Below are 18,503 nucleotides of genomic sequence, written 5' to 3'. Positions count from 1 at the left end.
GAAGAGAGTGCAAAGGGATAAAGATATGAAGTGTTGTGTGAGGTGCAAAGAAGGTCAGTTAGACTGCAAAGGATGTTGAGGGGAGCAATGTGTAATAAAACTAGAAAAGGGAAGAAGGAACCAAGTTATATGGTTTTAAATTGAGACGGGGGGGGGGGGGGGGGGGGGAGGGAGAGAAAAGGAAATGAGAGGGATCAAAGATGGAGCCTTCAGAGCTATCCCAATTTAGGAGAGAGAACTACCAGAAAAGGAAGAAGAGTATTCAGAAGAGGAGGAAAAACAGGATAGAATAGAATAATGGAATTCAAAGGGACCAAGACTATTAGGAAGGAAAATGTAAGCAAGTCATCCAGCATTTAAATGTAGGTAACTCATCAAGCATTCAGTAAGCATCTATTATATGCCAGACCCTGGGTTAAGCCCTAGGAGATACAAAGAAATGTGAAAATAACTGCCCTCAAGGAGCTCACAATCTAATGTGGGAGTCATCACAGTAATAACTATGCAGAAACAAGATATATACAGAATGAATTGGAGATAATCAGAGAAGGTACTAGCATTAAGGAAGACTTAGGAAAGGCTTCTTTCAGATGATGAAATTCTAGATGACACTTGAAGGAAGTCAGGAAAGTCAAGAGGTGGAATGAAGGAGAGGATTACAATCATGGAGGACAATCAGTGAAAATGCAGAGTGGTGAGAAACAGTATCTTGTGCAAAGGAACCACAAGGGAAGGGGGTCAGTGTCACTGGAACATAAAGTATGTAGAGGGGAGTAAGATGTATGAAGACTGGAAAAGTATAAAGGGAACCAAGTTACAAAGAGTTTTAAAAGCCAAAAAACAAAAAAGATTTTATATTTGATTTTAGACTTACTGAGGAGCTGCTAGAATTTAACAAAAAGGAAGGTAGTAGATGACAAGATCTGACCAGGACTTTGGGAAGATCATTTTTATTGTTGAGTGGAAGACAGATTAGAATAGGAAAGAACATGCAGTAGGGAGATCAATCAGTAATCTATTGTAATAGTCCAGGCATAAGATGAGTTAAGAACTACTTTGGCAATCTGAGGACACCTACTCTTCTCAGAATAAAACATAAAAAATAAAATACATAGTATTTACAAAGAAAACCAATTATATTGAAATACAGTTATAAATAAAAATAAAATTATCAAAACTTTTTTTTAATAGCCTAGCTCACAAATCCTAGGTAAGAATCTCTAGGCTACGTGATTGCTAAATATCTGTTCCAACTTTAAATCTGTGATCTCTTATAAGAATTGAAAAGAGGTTATTAGTTTTAGTAATTAAGAACAATAAGAACGCACTAAGAACACATTAAAGTATGTCTGTGAGATAGCATAAAAATAAGTTGCAATGGTTGTCATCAGTATGGTTTCTTTTCAGATGCCAGGTTTGGTCAAAACAATTTCAAGGTATTCAATTTTTATTTGTTGTTTCTATTTGATTTGTTACAGTCAATGAGTATATTGTTTTCTGGTTCTGCTAACTTCACTTTTCTTCAGTTTATGTAAGTCTTCTCATGCTACTCTGTATTCATCATTTCTTATAATGCAACAATAACCCATTACTTTCATAGATCACAAACTTGTTTAGTCAATTGATCAGTAACTACTTTGTTTCCAGTCCTTTTCAACTACAAAAAAAGTACTGCTATAAATACTTCCATGTTAATTGCCTCTTTCTGTTTTTGTCATTGACCTCCTTGGTCAAAATATTTTTTATATAATATGGCATATAAACTGGGAAAAAAAAATTTTTTTCATGAGTTCAAGTAATTTTAGTTGCTTTAACAACATAATAATATGTGCTACCCAAATCAGTCTGCATATAAATGTATATTCCATGGCAAGTTTTTTGTTTGTTTGTTTTTAAGTGGTGGCAAGGAAAGTGTAGCAGTGATCCAGTTTTCTAAATTAAATCTCCACCCCTTTAAACTAATTGCATTAAAAAGTAAATTCTTTGTAGATTTATTATTGCCTGTTTCTACATACTATACAGCAATTCTAATGGAGAATAGTTTGCAGTCAGTTCTCAATATAACTAAATAATTGCATAAGAAGGGGAAGTACTAATTACATAGATTTCAATTTAATTTATTTAGGTTTTATTTTATAGGGGCTATGACACTACTGAGTAAAACAGAAGAGATGATCTAGTCAAATCTATGTATTATGAAGGTCATTTTAGAAGTAATGTGATGAATTGATTGAGGGGAGAAAAATTAAGAGTCAAGGAGACCACTTACAAGATATCAGACTTATATCTATTATAACTGTCCAATTACGATTTCATTCCTTAAAGCAGGGCTAAAATAAAAATGCTGCAGAAACTAGTATACCTTTAAAAGGAAAAGAAAACAAAAGTAGAAAATTAAATGGGAATATAAATACTTAGGTAAGGGTTAGGCAAGAAGAATAATAATAATGTCTTCTGTAATTTCTTTTCCCAACCACAATACTTAAAGTTTCAAAATCAATTCACCTATGAAATCAAATAGTGGCATTGATACAAACTGTATTTTCAAACTGCTTCAGTATATAAAGCAGATTGCCTCATTTATCTCTTCATTCACCATGGTGTCTAGCAGAGTGCCTTCTTGTGAATAGAAGAGGCTTAATAAATATCAGATGAATTGAATGTGACTTCTAATTTGATTAGTGTTATTTTGCAAGGTGGGAGGGATATAGCAAGACAATTTTACACTGAGCTGTGTGTATGCATTTTAATTTCCTCTAAATGTACAGCAAAAAATTGTCAATAGGTAATCTAATGTAAAATGCAAATGGAGAATGCTGAAAGAAACTACAAGAATGAAACAAGTAGCACTACTTCTGAAGTCTCTTCAGTTCAAGTTCAAAGTAATAGTTTTGTCATGCAAACCTTTTAAAGTGCTATGTATCAGCTACATATTTTACAGAAGCTTCTTATTTGAGCTTCATAATAACCCTGTGAGTTAAATTAAGTGACCTGCCCATTCTTACACTAGCATTACATTTCTCAACTCTCAGTTCAGAACTCTTTCTATTACATTGCACTGCCTCATCTACACTCACCTACTTACACACACACGCACACATACTCTCTCTCTCCCTCTCCTATTCTCAGTTGAATTTCTAGCACTTAGCTAAAAATAATCACAAGTGACAACTGTGAAAACCTTCCCCAAAAACTTGTTAAGAAAATGTATTCATTCAGTTGAACTCTTCCTTAAATCTAAATTATCTTATCACACCAAAACTGATTATAGATAGGATACCTTAAGTGTAGAGAGAAAACAAAAAATATAAAACCTATCAAATGGGCATCCCATGTCAGGACAGAATGAGTATAATGCTGTCAACACATCTAATATAACAGTTTTCTAAACGAGCCAATGACCAGTTGGAAATTGATAATGAAAAGGAGACAGCAAACTAGTAACAGTCTCCTTGGTTTTCACATTCCATTCTATATCAAAGAAAATCATGCACTTATAATTACAACATAGGCAACAAGTGAAACAGGAGTCCAAACACAAAAGGATACCAGGTGATCAGAGTAGGAAATACATTTTTAGACATAACCAATCTGTTGATTTGTTTTGACTATACTTAAGATTATAAAGGAGGACTTACATACAGAGGCAGGGAGGAAAAGAGAAAGAAAAGGAGAGGTAATGTACTAGTAATAAAAACATTGCAAAACCAAACATGAACCATTAGACTGGCCTGATTCGGGTTTATCTTACAACACATGCCATCTATCTTTTCCTATGGAAAAAATTAAACACTAGAAGACTATTAATACTCTAGTAGAATTTACCTAATTATCATAAATTGTGCTTCTGTGGACAAATCTAAATTCCAATTGTTGTTTCTACTAAAAACATTTCAAAAGGACTTACAAACTTTTGGAACACATCCTAGTTTTAAGTCAAAGACTGTGTGTACCTTGTGATTTTTTCAGTTTGCTATTATTAATTCTTATAACTGATACTCAAAACACTTCCATCTACCCCTCTGTTTATATAGAGGCTCTACTCAGGCCACAACATCACAAATGGAATGGAAATGGCAATAAGGCAAAGGAAAAGAGGAGAGCAAATTACTGAGGATAGGAATTTCTAAACAGTTAACTTAAGGATGGATCTAGTTCTAGCAGGCAGAATCAAAAACACTTTTAAAAAATATTCTTTTCCTCGGCTTTTCCTTGTTCAGTCCTAAACTCAGGAAATAACTCAAAGATACACACTTAAGGAACATGGAGGTTTATCAATTTCCTTTCTTTGTACAAGCAAAAGAAATTTTGGTGGATTAATGTTTTTACCTGCACATACTAGATGAAAAGAGAACAAGAGACCCACTGGAAGTCTAAACCATCATCTGCAGGGACCCAGGTCATAGGGACTATAGAGAGTTGAAAGGGACCTTATGGGGTCATCTTGTTCAATCCCCTCATTTTCCAAATGATGCTGGATTAGATGATTAGGTGATCTCTAAAAGCATTTTTTCAGTTCTACGATTCTATGAACCTATGTTACTGAATGGTAGCGTATAAGTTAGGTTGCATACCATACTCACCAGGGCATCACTTGTAAATTATAGCCGTGACTTATTAAGTCAAGTACTGGGATCCTTTAAAAATTAAAATTAAAAAATTACAATTTTTTACAAAATGTTTTAGTGACATATAAGTGAAAGTAATCTTAGAAAGAACATAAAATGATTATGCATCCTCTTCAACTTTATAGTCTCTTGTACACACTTCACTCACATATCAACCTATTCACCTTCTCACCTATACTACTGCAAAAGCCTTCTGGTGGGTCTCTATGCTGGAAGTCTCTCTCCAATCCAATCAACCTTCCATTAAGCTTCCAGAAGGATTTTCCTAAAGTACGTTATCTCTGTACTCAAATTTCAATGGCCATCTCCAGGATCAAATATGAAGTCCCCTGGCATTTAAAGTCTTTACAACCTGGCACATGCCTATCTTTCCAGACTATTTTATCCTCTATGAGCCAGCTTAAATTGGTGTTCTTACTGTTCTTAACACAAAATGCTCTACCTCTTCTGCAATGGCTATCTTTCATGCTTTAAACACGCTCTCTCTTCATCTCTATCTCTTGGATTCTCTGGCTTCCTTCAAGTCAGCCCAAATTCCACTTTCCGCAAGAGACCATCCCTTCCTATTTACTATGCATACACACACACACACACATACACACACACACACACACACGTGTGTATATATATATATATATATATATGTATGTATGTATATATATGCAAGTATTTTTCTATTTACATGTTATCCATCCCATTCAAAGAGAAATCATAAGCGAGCAGGATTTTTTTTTTTGCCTCTTTTAGCACAGTGTCTGAAACAGTAATTGCTTAATAAATACTTGTTTGCTGGCTCAAGGGCCACTTCTTATATCTGTAGCTAAAAGTTAAAGTTCTTACAACTTTCTTGGGCAAAATTCTGGGTGTAAAGAGAACAGATGCTAAGAATTTACAATGTTCCTCAAATATGAAGGTTGTGAAGATTTCAATCACTTGTTTGAGGTCACTACTAAGGATCTAACCCAGAACTGTATTTAATAGTATGACACAACCCCTCAACATTAGTGTCAAGCTCCTATAGCTTAGAGCATTTCCTTATAGATAAAATGGGAAGCTAAAATAGTTCAAATGAGAATTTACTGCCTACAAGATATATGCTACTTGCAAAAATATACAACTAATCATTCATACTTCAAAACAAACACAACTGGAATCTTTTTAAAAAGTATACAATACAGGTAACACAAAAAGTCAAGCTACCTCATTACCATGACAACTGTGCTGCCCAAGACAGAAGTATTTCTTACTAAGCATCTATATGGTAGGAACTATGGGCAACACAGAAACATAGGCTTTTTCTTTCCAAAGAGCAGAACATTTAGAGGCATCCCATTTTGTAACAGCACATATTTTGTTCTTGTAAACTGATGCAATTATCAGCACTGAAACCATCTGCAGAGTAATGTCAAGTATTCTAACACGAAGCACTGATACAACCTACTCACCTCAATCAGGCACACCCCAAGGAAAGAAAAAACCCAACAACAATAAAACACCAAAACAACCACCAAAAAACCTTCCAACACATTTTGTCCATTTATATCTCTACACTACCACTTCAGAATAAACAAGTCCACTTATCACTGCTTTTTCAGTTAAGCTCCAATCCAGACTTTGTTATTTACTATGTGACATCAGGGCTTACCCTTTGGGCTTCATTTTCCTCGCTGGGAAAATGAGAGGTTCTAAATTTGTGCTTCATGAATTTTTGAAACATTATCTTGACAAGTGCATTTAAATGTAATTGGTTTATTTTGCATCCCTATGTATTTTATTTTTAAAATTATATTTTTTAATGCATTGAAATACAAGATCCTGAAAAGGAGTCCACAGGCTTTATTGTGTTAGACTGCTCAAAGGGTCCATAGGCTTTATTTCCGAGTCAAAGGGTCAGATTTCCAAAGGGGTTCATAGGCTTAGGGGTCCATAGACCCCCAAGGAGACCTTGACACTCAAAAAAGGTTTAAGAAGCCCTGAACTACGTGACCTCCGAGGTTCCTTCCAATTTCTTAAATCCAAGGATTAAGCTGAGCAACACAAACCCAACACACCCACTCCTCCTCGGGTGACTTGGTCCAAGCAAGGCGTGAGATTAAAGACACGGAGGGGAGGGGGTAGAGGAATCCTTGAGGAAAAGCGCCCCCAAAGTGAGAGCTCAAGCTGTTTTCTGGGGGGCCCCCGGAAGGCCCCCGAAGAAAAGTTGGGAAGAGAGACAGTGATACGCCCTTCGTGGTACCCACCTGCCAAATACTCGGCTTCAAACCTCCTCCGGGTCTCGCTGACCAGCTTGGACTTCTCCGGAGAGGGAACCTGGGGAAGGACACACGAGCCCAAGCTGAGACGGGCGGATGCCTCCCGGGGCCCCTTCCCCAGGGTCTCCCCGAGCCCGCATTCTCCTGCCCACCCCCACCCCCTTCCCAGAGGAGCCTCTTAGGCCTCGGGAGGCACCTGAGGCCCAGCTGGGCTCGGAGCCCGCCCGCCGACTCCGGCGGGTGCTCACCTGGGCCATGGTCCCTGCTGCTGCCGCCGCCGCCGCCGCTCAGCCTCACATCACCCGCCCAGGGGCCGCCGAAGCCAAACAGGAGAAGGGCGACAGCCAGGAGGGAGCCGCGGGGCGGAGAGGTCTCGTGACAAAGCACGGAGGTGAGAGGGAGAGGGAGGAGGCTCCTGACGGGCTGTCCAATCCACGACCGCCGCCTCGGGTCTGGGGGCGGGACCAGAACGCGTTTCCTTCAATCCCGGCCCTCTCGTGTCCCTCCTCCAGAAACCAAGACCCACCCCGAATAGAGGCTCCTCCTCCTTCCCCGCCCCCTGATCCGCCCCTTGGCTTTGGCCACGCCCTCCCCTCCCGGCGCTGGACGCTTTTGGTTTTGTAGTCAAACTCCTCATCCTCCTCCGCCCTTCCCTCCTCCCCTTCTGAGCTCCTCCCAGTACTCTCGGCTTCGTTTCCGGGTTAGGAGGCCTCCCCTTCCTCCCCCTCGTTCCCAGCATGCTTTGTAGGCGCGGGACTTTTCGGAGTGGGAGGCAGCGGTTGGAAGAGAGAGAGCTGGGAGGTAGGTGCTGTGGAAGAAGGAATGATGAAAAACTTCACCTCTGACCTCCTGGTGGACCGAGTGGTGGGGGAGGAGGCACCTCAGTGGGAGGGAAGGCCGGGGTCTCCTTCCCCCCCACACCCCCCTCTCCCGCAGTCCTGGAACCCGCGCTGCGTACCCATTGTCCGGATCGGTAGTGGGCATCAGACTTGTGCAATTCTTATCTCCGTGAATGAGCCCTTTGGGCAGAAAGTCGGAGCTCTTCCACCCTTCAGGGGCTGACTTCACTCGTGCTGCCTCGTTAACGGGAAACCTGAGCCCAGGTCCCGGGTCTGAGATGCCCACGAACCCAGGGGGTTGGTCATGAGGCTTCCTTATCTGTCAGATGTCACCTCACAGCGTTCCTGGGAGGAAAGTATGCGTTTGTTAAGTGCCCACTGTGTGCCATCCATCAAATACGGCTGACTCAAAAGTCTTAGTGCCGTTTTAAGTATTAATTACTTGAAACTTAAATATTATATTTTAAAACGTAATTAAAATTAAAATTTTAAAAATATTAAAGCTTAATAGTTTTCATTACAAGACTTGTAAGACTTGGGATACCCTGTATGTTTACATGTATGTATTTTATATCATTTACATATAATGTCTTTATGCATACATCTACATATAGAAATGCATGTGTATGTGTGTGTGTGTATAGGTATGTAGATATATACATATATACACTCACAGATGGATATATAGAATATAAGAACCATAAATCCCTCTCTCATCTTCATGGGCCTCCCTCCACCCCTCCCCAGCTCTTTTTCATTCCTTCAAAGAAGGGATTACTAATAATACTAGGCAATGCCTATTTCAACGGTCAGGAAAGGTCTACTCTACAAAAGAATATGCAAGGCAGCTGGGTGTGGTGCAGTAGATAAGAGTGCTGAACCTGGAGCCAGAAAAACTTGGGTTCATATCCAGGCATCAGACATTTGTGAGCTGTGTCTTCTTGGGCAAGTCACTTAACCTCTGTCTGCTTAGTTTTCTCCTCTAGAAAATGGGTACAATAAAGGCACTACTTGCTTTATAAACTTTGAGGTGCTACATAAATGTTAATTATACATTGTTGTTGTTTTGGTTATTTCCTTTCTGAAACCTATGATGTCATCTGTGTAGGGAGTTGTGAAGATCTTCCCCCTTCTTAAATACAGGTTAGCTATCCTTCTGCAATTTATGGTATTGAGATTTTCCTGGGGAGCTAAGGATTGCAACTTGCCCAGAATAATCCAGCCAGGATATTAGAAATGGGACTTGAACTCAGAAGTGGGCCCTCTCTCCCGCTGTTTGCCTGTCTCCTGGGCACAGTGAATACAAAGATACAATATGATACCTTGATGCCCACAGGGAAGGGATGTAACCTGTAAATATATAATAAGCAATCTGATGAGGGGAGAACATTTTTACTTGGGACACCATGTAAGGCTTCACAGAGGAACTAATAATAATAATTACATTAGTTTGTATTGTTTATAGTTTTTTCTAAGGCATCATGGTTAGTGGATAGAAGGTGGGTCTTTGGAGTTAGGAAGACCTGGGTTCAACTCAGTCTTTGACATGCAGTCTGTGGTGTAACCTTGGGCAAGTCACATACCCTCCTCCCCTTCTCTAACTTCCTACTGACTTTCTAATATTCCTTTCCTCTTTCATTCATCTGGCTAGATGCTAAGCTCTCTCCCTCACCACATTGTATACTCCTGGAGGGAATCCTGAGTCCTCCCTTTGTTTTCCTTCCTAATGGTATTGGTCTAGACCCCTCCAGCATTGCCTCCTCCATTGTCAAGCACACATGGCTGCTCATACACCTTGAATGAACCGAAAGTCATCCACTACATTTCGTCTACTAAGATAGTAGATCCCTATGCCTTCCCATCTCCCCTGTTCTGTTATGCTTTCCACCATAAATTAGAGAAGGGCTCTCCTTAAGAAGGCTGAATTTACTAATCAGTGTAGATTATACAATGAGATGGCAGAAACTTTGCTGCAGCTTGTGAAAGTTTAGCACCTACTATGACTCATTGGTTGCATAACATAGAATTTTGAGCTCATTGGTTGCATAACAGAATTTTGAGCTGGAAATCCACCCACTAACTCTCACGTTTTACAAATGAGGAAACAGATCTAATGAAGTTGTAGGATACTCCCAGTGTCCCAGTGGGTAGTAATTAAGTAGCAGAACCAAAATTTGAACTCTCATTTCTGACTCCAAATCCATTTCTTTTCCTACCACTCATGCCACTCCCCACCTATGTACACTTATTTTCCAAAGATTCACTTTTATTAGATCATTTTTCGTAAGTTGCTACACCTAGGTCATTTCCACAATCTCAGCCTATGAAACTATGGGTCATTCACCTGTCTTCTGTTATTTTTATACGTTGATATTGTCTTCTTCCAATCTTTGTAGTAATTTTTAATAGGTATCATTTCCATTTCATACTTGGGGATACTGAGGCTGTAGATCAAGATCACATAACTAATATGTGAAAAAACTAGGACATAAACCCAAATCCTCTGACTCTTATCCAATGCTTTTAAGTCCAAACTTCATTTCTTGTGCCAAAGTAAATTGATTATCATGTGAAAGAAAAGCCCAGATATAGAACCAAGCAGTACTAAATCCTTCTGGAAGGATGATATCAAAAAACATGGAATAAACAAGGTGGATAATTAACTTCCAATTTATTATATTTAGATTAATACCTGTTACTTTTTAAATTTTGAATATTTTCTCCAATTATATGTAAAAGCAATTTTTAACATTCATTTTTTAAAATTTTGAGTTCCAAATTCTCTCCCTCCCTTCATCCTCTCCCCATTCCTTGAGACAGTAAACAATTTGATATAGATTATACATTTGCAATCATGCAAAACATATTTCCATATTAGCCATGTTGTGAAAGAAAACACATAGCCCCCCAAAAAAGAACAATAAAAATTTAAAAAGTGAATAATAGTGTGCTTTGATCTGTATTCAGACTCCATCAGTTCTTTCTCTGGAGGTGGATAACATTGTTCATCATGAGTTCCTTGGAATTTTCTGGCATCATTGTATTGCTGTAGAATAATTCACAATTGCTCTTTATACAATATTATTCTTACTATGTACAGTATTCTCCTGGTTCTTCTCACTTTACTTTGCATTGGTTTATGTAAATCTGTCCAGTTTTTCTGAAATCATCCTGCTGGTCATTTCTTATAGCACAGTAGTAAATCATACTCCACAACTTGTTCAGCCATTCCCCAATTGATGGGCATCCCCTCTTCTAATTCTTTGCCACCACAAAAAGGGCTGCTATAAATATTTTTGTACAAATAGGATCTTTTCTCTTTTTAAAAAAAATTTCTTTCGAGTACAGACCTAGTAGTGGTGTTACTGGATCAAAGGATATGTAGTTTTATGCCCCTTTAGGCTTAGTTCCAAATTATTTTCTAAATCCAAAATAGAATGGTTGGATCAGTTCACAACTCCACCTACAGTTCATTAGTATCCCAGTTTTCCCATATCCCCCTCTAACATTTATCATTTTCATTTTCTGTCATATTAGCCAATCTTATAGTGGTAAAGTAGTGCCCCAGAGCTGTTTTAGTTTGCATTTTTCTAATCAGTAGTGATTTAGAACATTTTTTTGATATGACTATAGATAGCTATGATTTCTTTTGAAAACTGCCTATTCATATTCTTTGATTACTGATCATCTAAAGAATGAAGTGCCTGTTACTTTTTATAGTATATAACCATTCCTGGTTTCATTTTCACCATATAAAGCCTAATCAGCTAGCACCTATGGTCATGAAAAACAGGAATAGTCCTGATAATATAATTTCATAGATACTCCCCAACATCCATTTTAACTTCCTCTCAAATGCTTTTGCTACAGAGGTTTAGTTGTGAAGCAAAGATTTCAGATTTTTTTCGTTTTATACCTTCTCTACCCACTCACTGATGGAATAGGGAAGAACAAAGAGCCTATTGCACTGAAAGTCAACCTCAAAATAATAAAGGATTGGGCAGCTAAGTGGTGCAGTGAATAGAGCACCAACCATGAGTGAGGAGGACCTGAGTTCAAAGCTGGCCTCACACACTTGACACTTACTAGCTGTGTGACCTTAGGCAAGTCACTTTAACCCCAGTTGCCTCACCTCCCCCCTCCAAAAATAAAAAAAAAGTTAAAAAAATAATAAAGGATTGCCCCCATTATGCTGAGTCTGGCAGCCTCCAAATAACTTAGTTCTTTTGAATTGAGATTTGCTTACTGTTCTTGGGTAAGTTATGCTACTTCTGACTCCATGTTTTGATCCATAGAATTAATAATATCACCTACTTAATGGGTTCTAATTTTGAGAAATTTTTGTAAAGCACTTGGCCTTCAAACTAGTGTTGCAGAAGAATAGCATTTTTAGTCTCAACTTTATACATTACAAAAGTGTTGAAATGGTGAATGTATTATAAACAGAAAACTTTTTATGTTCACTTTCATAAACTAATGTGCTGTAATTAAGTCATCTAACTTGTATAATATTCAAAATTCAGATGATTGAATTTGTCATTAAAATGAGAATTCTGTGATTATTTGGAATCTTTTGTGTTAAGCTTTTCAATATGGGGGGAAAATTAAAACTTTATAATTTATTTCATCAGTAGTTTTTGCCTTTGAGAACTGCTTTATTCAGATCTAGGAAACCTTTGAAAATGCCTATTAAGTAGGTGCTATGTGTGCAGCAAGCCTGTGGCAGATGTGTTATTTAAAACTAATGGTTAGATGTTGTGGGGTTCCCTCCCTCAGAGGTTTTTTTTTCAGTTGTTTGTCACTCTGCTAATATTTTGTTCAAGTTCTTTGAAGGAACCAATTATAAAACTAATGTCTACCCTCTAATTTGATAGTAATAAATAATAATGAATTCACCTAGAATTCATTTCTAAAATAGGAAGAAGAAACATTGAACCTGGTTTTCTTATCATATCTTTTGCAAAGTTAAAAACATACCCTCCAAGGCCATGTAGGGAAAGAAAATACTCTTTTACTCCAGAATACTTTGATGAATCACAGAATTGAGGGTGATGGGGGGGGGGGGGGGGACAGAGTGGGGAGGGTGAGGACATCGCTCTAGTGATTCTGATCAGAGCCCATCCACACCTGCCTGTATTGTGTAACTTGTGTGACTTATGGCCTCCCATAAATAATTTGCAAGGTTCCTTCCTCCAGATCTGTCAGCATTTTGTGGATACCAATAACTTGATCATCATCTCTTACCACCTAGCTACTCCACCTGGTTTTTTTTAGTCATACTTTTTTTCCCATAACATCCTTTACACCTTTTCTACTTTGTCATTCCTTTTTTTACATATTGTAGCTGACTCATGCCCACCATATAGTGTTCTGTGCCACATAACCACCCAACATAATGGGATGAATCCTGGTATTAAAGAGATGGGCCTTTGCTTCAGAAAGTTGCCAAAAGGCAACTCAGTCAGCTATCCCCTACTTGTTAAATTCTGGACTCAGCTCATCTTCCATATACAGGCTCTGTACTTCTTTCTCACTTCACCCTTTTCCCTTTGTGTGCGTGTAAAATAAAATTTTTGTCATACATAAACTTGCCAAAGGCTTTATCTCCACAGCATTATCGTGCTCCCAGTCCAAGAGATATAGAGTTAAGAGCCACTGTTGAATAAGAATGTATTCCATTTCAGAGTCACATGTTCTTTACAGAATAACAGAGATACTTTTACAATAGTCCTTGTAGCAAAAGCACTGGAAAAATAGGTAGGCCTTTTTATTTTTTAGAATACTGAGCACTAAAGAATATGTAGTAAAAGGGAAAATTCTCCACCAAATGAATCCCTAGATCACTTCAGAATACTTTGCAGTGCTTTTTATTTTTTTCCTCCCAGAAATCCCAAGTGACTGTGGCACATTTGAAGTATAGACATGTGTCATCCCTACAGGTGTTTATAGGATTAGAATATTTCATGCTATCCTTTGAAAAATAAATTGTAAGTTGACTATATCATTATATTATATTATATATATTATAAATTATATTTTATTATTATATAATATAATTAAATTTTATTGAAAATAATAACCACACCTTTGATTTGAATACCATCATGCCTAATCACTCTGCTTATGTTGCCTATAAAGAGTATCAAAATTCCCTTTAAAAAAACTTTGTTTTCATTTAAAATTATTTTTTCTATAATATGTTGGGTATATGTGATTCGGTGTCAGGAAATCAAACATTGATTAAGGGTTCATAATTCTAATAACAGTGGAGTGAAAAAACCCCAAACTAGGTATTAGCAGAATCACCTTTCTACTAAGCTATTGCTTCTGGAAATGACACATCTAGAAAATGAAGACCAATTCCAGATGAGTTTAGAATTTATCATTCTTACATACATTTTTTTTTATTTTGGAATGCTGACAAATTTTTAATTACCACAATGAAAGGTACCATTTTGGAAGATACCCAACCTTTTGATCTAGTTAGGGAAATTTTACATTAGATCCATACTCAATTTTTTTATTACCTAGTCATCAGTTCCTTTTGAAAAAATTGAATTTTCTGCCCCATCTATTTTGAAAGTTACCCTGAAATTCAAGTAAGTATAACAGCAGTTATAGGATGATCATATAAAACAGAAAAAAATATAGATAGAGAGTTTTTTCCTGGGGAAAAAAAAAGAGATCTCCTGATATTCACAGATAACTTAGTGTATACTTATTTCCATATACTCATTATACTTCCATTACATAGGCAGTCTCTGTGTTTCACTTAAGGGTCATGCTTTGTAACAGATACATTTCCATTTCTTAGAATGTAGTTTGCTAAAGGTAGACTAAAGATTCAAATACAAAGAGGTTTTTTTTTTTCCCATTTTCTAATGGTTAGTTATTAATATCAAAATTTAGAGACATTGTTTTACAACTAAAGCAAGATATTTCATTCACTTAAGTGCCTATAGCTCTACTTTAATTTTTAAAAAGTACGTGATTGCCTTTATGTCTCTTATAAGTGATTTGATCAAAAAGTTTTTTTGATATATAATTAAATCATTAACCTTCATTGATTTTTTTCCCCCTTCTTTGAGTAGAAGTAGTGATAACTCCATTTTAATACTTGTATGTTAAAATTCTTAGGGGTTTACCTAAATTTTATTTCCTTAAGCTTATATATTCATGTATTATAGCTCTTTTTCTGATTGTTAATTTGCATCCTAATCAAAAAGTTTAAAAAACATGACTGAGAAAGAAACTACATCAACAACTTTATGGTGATTATTTTTTTTGGTAAATGTGAACATTGCTGTAGGGAGTATGTAACATTCTATTTAAAAACAGTCTTTTTAATTAATGTCAACATTTCTTTCTTTTTTTTTTGAAGACTGGAATCATCCTCTTTGAGGCAGTTTGCACCCTAAAATCAAATTCACATAAAGATTTGATATTGTTGAAAGACAACAGCAGAAGAGCAATGTCATCTCATGAGCAAGAGAAGCTTTTATCTTACAATGGAGAAGTCCTTATTTTTCAATTGTCACAAGGAGACTTGGCAGAAGAAAGGACTGCAAAAACATCCAAATTACATGCAAGAAGAATGACATTTAATAGAAGCACAAGAGCATTCATTCAGAAGTCCACTGGTATATTTAGCATGCATGGAGAACACTCAAGTTTTGAAATGATTTGTTGCAGCTGTGCAGCAGACTTCAGAACAGGAATTAATCTCCCTTGTGTTTTGATAAGAAAAAACAAAAAGAAAAGTGTTTTTAAATATTTTTTATTGTTACTTCACAGTTCTAATGAATTTGAACAGCGAATAAATTTTACATTAGACTATGAGATGAAGGATGACATAAGGATACTTAATGGCCCATCAGTCTTGTGGAGACATAGCAGAACTTCCTTTTATATTTCTTCCCAAAATGACACAATTGTCAGTGCTCCGGTTAAATTTTCTTCCATCAAGTGGGCAGGGGAGATTGAAAATTTAGGTACTGTTTTATTTGGAGTAGGAGAACCTCATTCCACTAAGAGAGAAAGTAGCCAGAGGTCTTCAAAGTCAGATTATGCAGTTTGGGGTACTGAATTTTATGCATATTCTATTGAAAATCAAAAAATATTAAGTGGTGCATATTTTTTGCCTCATGCTTATGGCAGTGTGGTAACTTGTATACATATCTGTGCAACTAAAGTAGTGAATACTATGTTAAGAATTTCACTGCTTGCTCTAACTCAAAAGAATCAGCTTATTTGGTTCCAAGATGGTGTCCCTAAAAATCTATGCCAGCTTCCATTTCAGGATCCGTGTGCATTACAAGTTATGGCTTCAGATAGTGGAGACTTACTCTGTATTGTATCATTTAGGTCCAGTGATGTTTGTGCCATCTGGAAAAAAAGCTTTCAGGTATAATACTTGTTCTCATAAAATGTCAGTTATTTTGCTTATAGGGGATGGATTTTTTAAAAATGTTCCTTCAGTCTATAGAGTATATCTTAGTGTATTTTCAGTGACAGACTTGCCTCTTCAAAAGGAGGACTCAGGTATCAATTTTATCACTTTGTTATATGGCTTTCACACATTTATTTAAACGCTACCTGATCATTTATTTTATTTGTTTTATATATTTATATACGTATATATATATATTTGTTTTATATCTCAAAACCTTTTTTAAAAAGGACAGCTAGTTAGCACTGAATTTAGGCTAGTATTTCTAAGTTTTTTTATTTATAAGATGGATTTTATTTGATTTGATTTATTATTTTATTATTTTATAATAACATACTATATGACATTTATAATATAATAAACATATTTGTTTTATTATTTTTATTTATAAGAAAATATCATATGAATTTACCTATTATAGAAACTATGTTATAGAACCAAATTAAATCAGATGTCCAGCTTAAAATAAATGATCAGTTTACATGGAGTTATTTATTTATTTTATTATGCTCTCTGAATATAAGGCACTTTATGGAACTTATTGTGCAATCTGTTATTTATGGTGATACTTGGTTAGTGTTAAATATTTTCCCAAAACTTTGCTAGGAGAATTTTCGCTATTTTGTTTTGTTTAGAAAATAATGGTAAAAATTTATATACTATATAGTGGTTATCTGCACATCTTGTTTTTTAACATAAAGCTTGGATATTTACTCAAAATAGTCTCTCTCTTCAGAAGTTAAATAGCTATTTAGAGATATAGAGAGGTAGAAATGTGTGTTTGGGTATCTCCTTCTGCTTTATACTTAAGTGTGTGGGGCAGCTAGGTGGTGCAGTGGATAGAGCACCAGTGCAGGAGTCAGGAGGACCTGAGTTCAAATCTCACCTCAGACACTTGACACTCACTAGTTGTGTGATCTTGGGCAAGTCACTTAACCACTATTGCCTCATCCTGGGTCATCTCTAGTCATCCTGAGAAATATCTGATCACTGGATTCAGATGGCTCTGGAGGAGAAGTGAGGATGGTGACTTGCACAGCCCTTCCCCTCTCAAAAGAAAGTCAAGTGCAAGTCATGTCATCATTTCTCTGATGGCATGGTCTTCTTCGGCAACGAAGGACGAACTGATACACTTGTGTATCAGTTTCCCATATTTCAGTACACTTAATATTTAAGTATTCTTGTGGTGTAATATTAAACTAGGCATTTTATAGGCAGGTCCCACCCTACAGAAATGATGTCCCAAAAGCAATGTAAGATATACCATATACACATTCTCCTTTGTGTCCCATAAAAAAAGGCAAGATGCAAAGAACATAGTGTCATCTTAGCTTCTGCATCTTATCATTCACTTAGTTCATAAGAGCAATTTGACACTGATAGAGGCCATGTGGTGCAATGGAAAGAATGCTGAATTTGGAGTTATGCAACATGGATTTGATTCCAGGCTCTGCCACCTTTGGAACCTTGAGCAAGCCTTTTATGCTGCCTGACCTCAGTTTCCTTATCTGTAAAATGAGTATTGCACTAGATAATATCCATGGTCTCTTCTGCTTCTAAATTGGATCTTATGAATCTGCTCTAATTTGATACTGAAGATCATTAATAGGCTAGAGCAGGGGTGGGGAACCTGTGGCCTCGAGGCCACATGTGGCCCTCTGGGTCCTCAGTGTGGCCCTTAGACTGAAATCTGTGAAGTTTGGATTGGCCCTTAGACTGAAATCTGTGAAGTTTGGATTCAGTCTAAGGGCCATAGTTGAGGACCTAGAGGGCCACATGTGGCCTTGAGGCCTCAGCTTCCCCACTTCTGTGCTAGAGAATCCCAAATACACATTTTTACTTTATCAGTACGTTTTCCTAGTGATGATAACAAGCTAAAACTTTTACTGCTTCGAAACTAGTTTTACAAATCACTTTATGATAATAGCAATTGAACCAAATTCATGACTTCTGGAGATGCCAAAAGTTTTGTTAAAGGCCTTTTTAAGAGCAAAAAATATGTTAATTGTTTTAATCTACTTTTTAAGCAAACTTGTAAAGAATAAAAAATTTGTTTATTTAGTAAATCATGTCTAATTGTAGACATATGGTATTCTTTACATTGCTTTTGGCACGTAAAGTAAGTAACTTTATTACCAATAAATGATAAATATTATATGTTATAAGCAAGAATGTGATTTCATTTTTTTAAGTGTGATCTAGAAAACTAAACTCCTTTATAACCCATGCACTACTGCAGAGGTAAATGAATAAGAATGAGTGTTAAATCCCCTGCCCCCTGCAAAGCCATTTTAGTTGCTTATATTTGGTTATTCAAAGTCAGGCTCAATTTTCT

At 36.8% G+C, this 18,503-nt stretch overlaps 2 protein-coding genes across 5 annotated transcripts in view; one reads left to right on the top strand and one right to left on the bottom strand.

The window, feature by feature from the left end:
• The window catches only part of MOSPD2 (motile sperm domain containing 2), a 41,766-nt gene extending 34,487 nt beyond the window's left edge, over nt 1–7,279 (bottom strand). For both annotated transcript variants that reach the window (XM_072614328.1, XM_072614329.1), the window contains exons 1-2: nt 7,129–7,279; nt 6,869–6,938 (exon numbers count right to left, since the gene is read on the bottom strand). In XM_072614328.1, the coding sequence (XP_072470429.1) occupies nt 6,869–6,938; nt 7,129–7,137 (79 nt within the window). In that variant the 5' untranslated portion in view covers nt 7,138–7,279. The remainder of the gene's footprint in view (nt 1–6,868; nt 6,939–7,128) is intronic.
• A 204-nt stretch (nt 7,280–7,483) lies between these two features.
• The window catches only part of FANCB (FA complementation group B), a 30,194-nt gene continuing 19,174 nt past the window's right edge, over nt 7,484–18,503 (top strand). For all 3 annotated transcript variants that reach the window (XM_072614326.1, XM_072614325.1, XM_072614327.1), the window contains exons 1-2: nt 7,484–7,681; nt 15,101–16,123. In XM_072614326.1, coding sequence (XP_072470427.1) covers nt 15,191–16,123 — 933 coding nt within the window. In that variant the 5' untranslated portion in view covers nt 7,484–7,681; nt 15,101–15,190. The remainder of the gene's footprint in view (nt 7,682–15,100; nt 16,124–18,503) is intronic.

The sequence above is a fragment of the Notamacropus eugenii genome, chromosome 5 (assembly GCF_028372415.1).
Source record: "Notamacropus eugenii isolate mMacEug1 chromosome 5, mMacEug1.pri_v2, whole genome shotgun sequence".
Taxonomy (NCBI): domain Eukaryota; kingdom Metazoa; phylum Chordata; class Mammalia; order Diprotodontia; family Macropodidae; genus Notamacropus; species Notamacropus eugenii.
The sequence above is the reverse complement of the archived record's forward strand: the minus strand, read 5'-3'. Positions and strand labels throughout refer to the sequence as shown.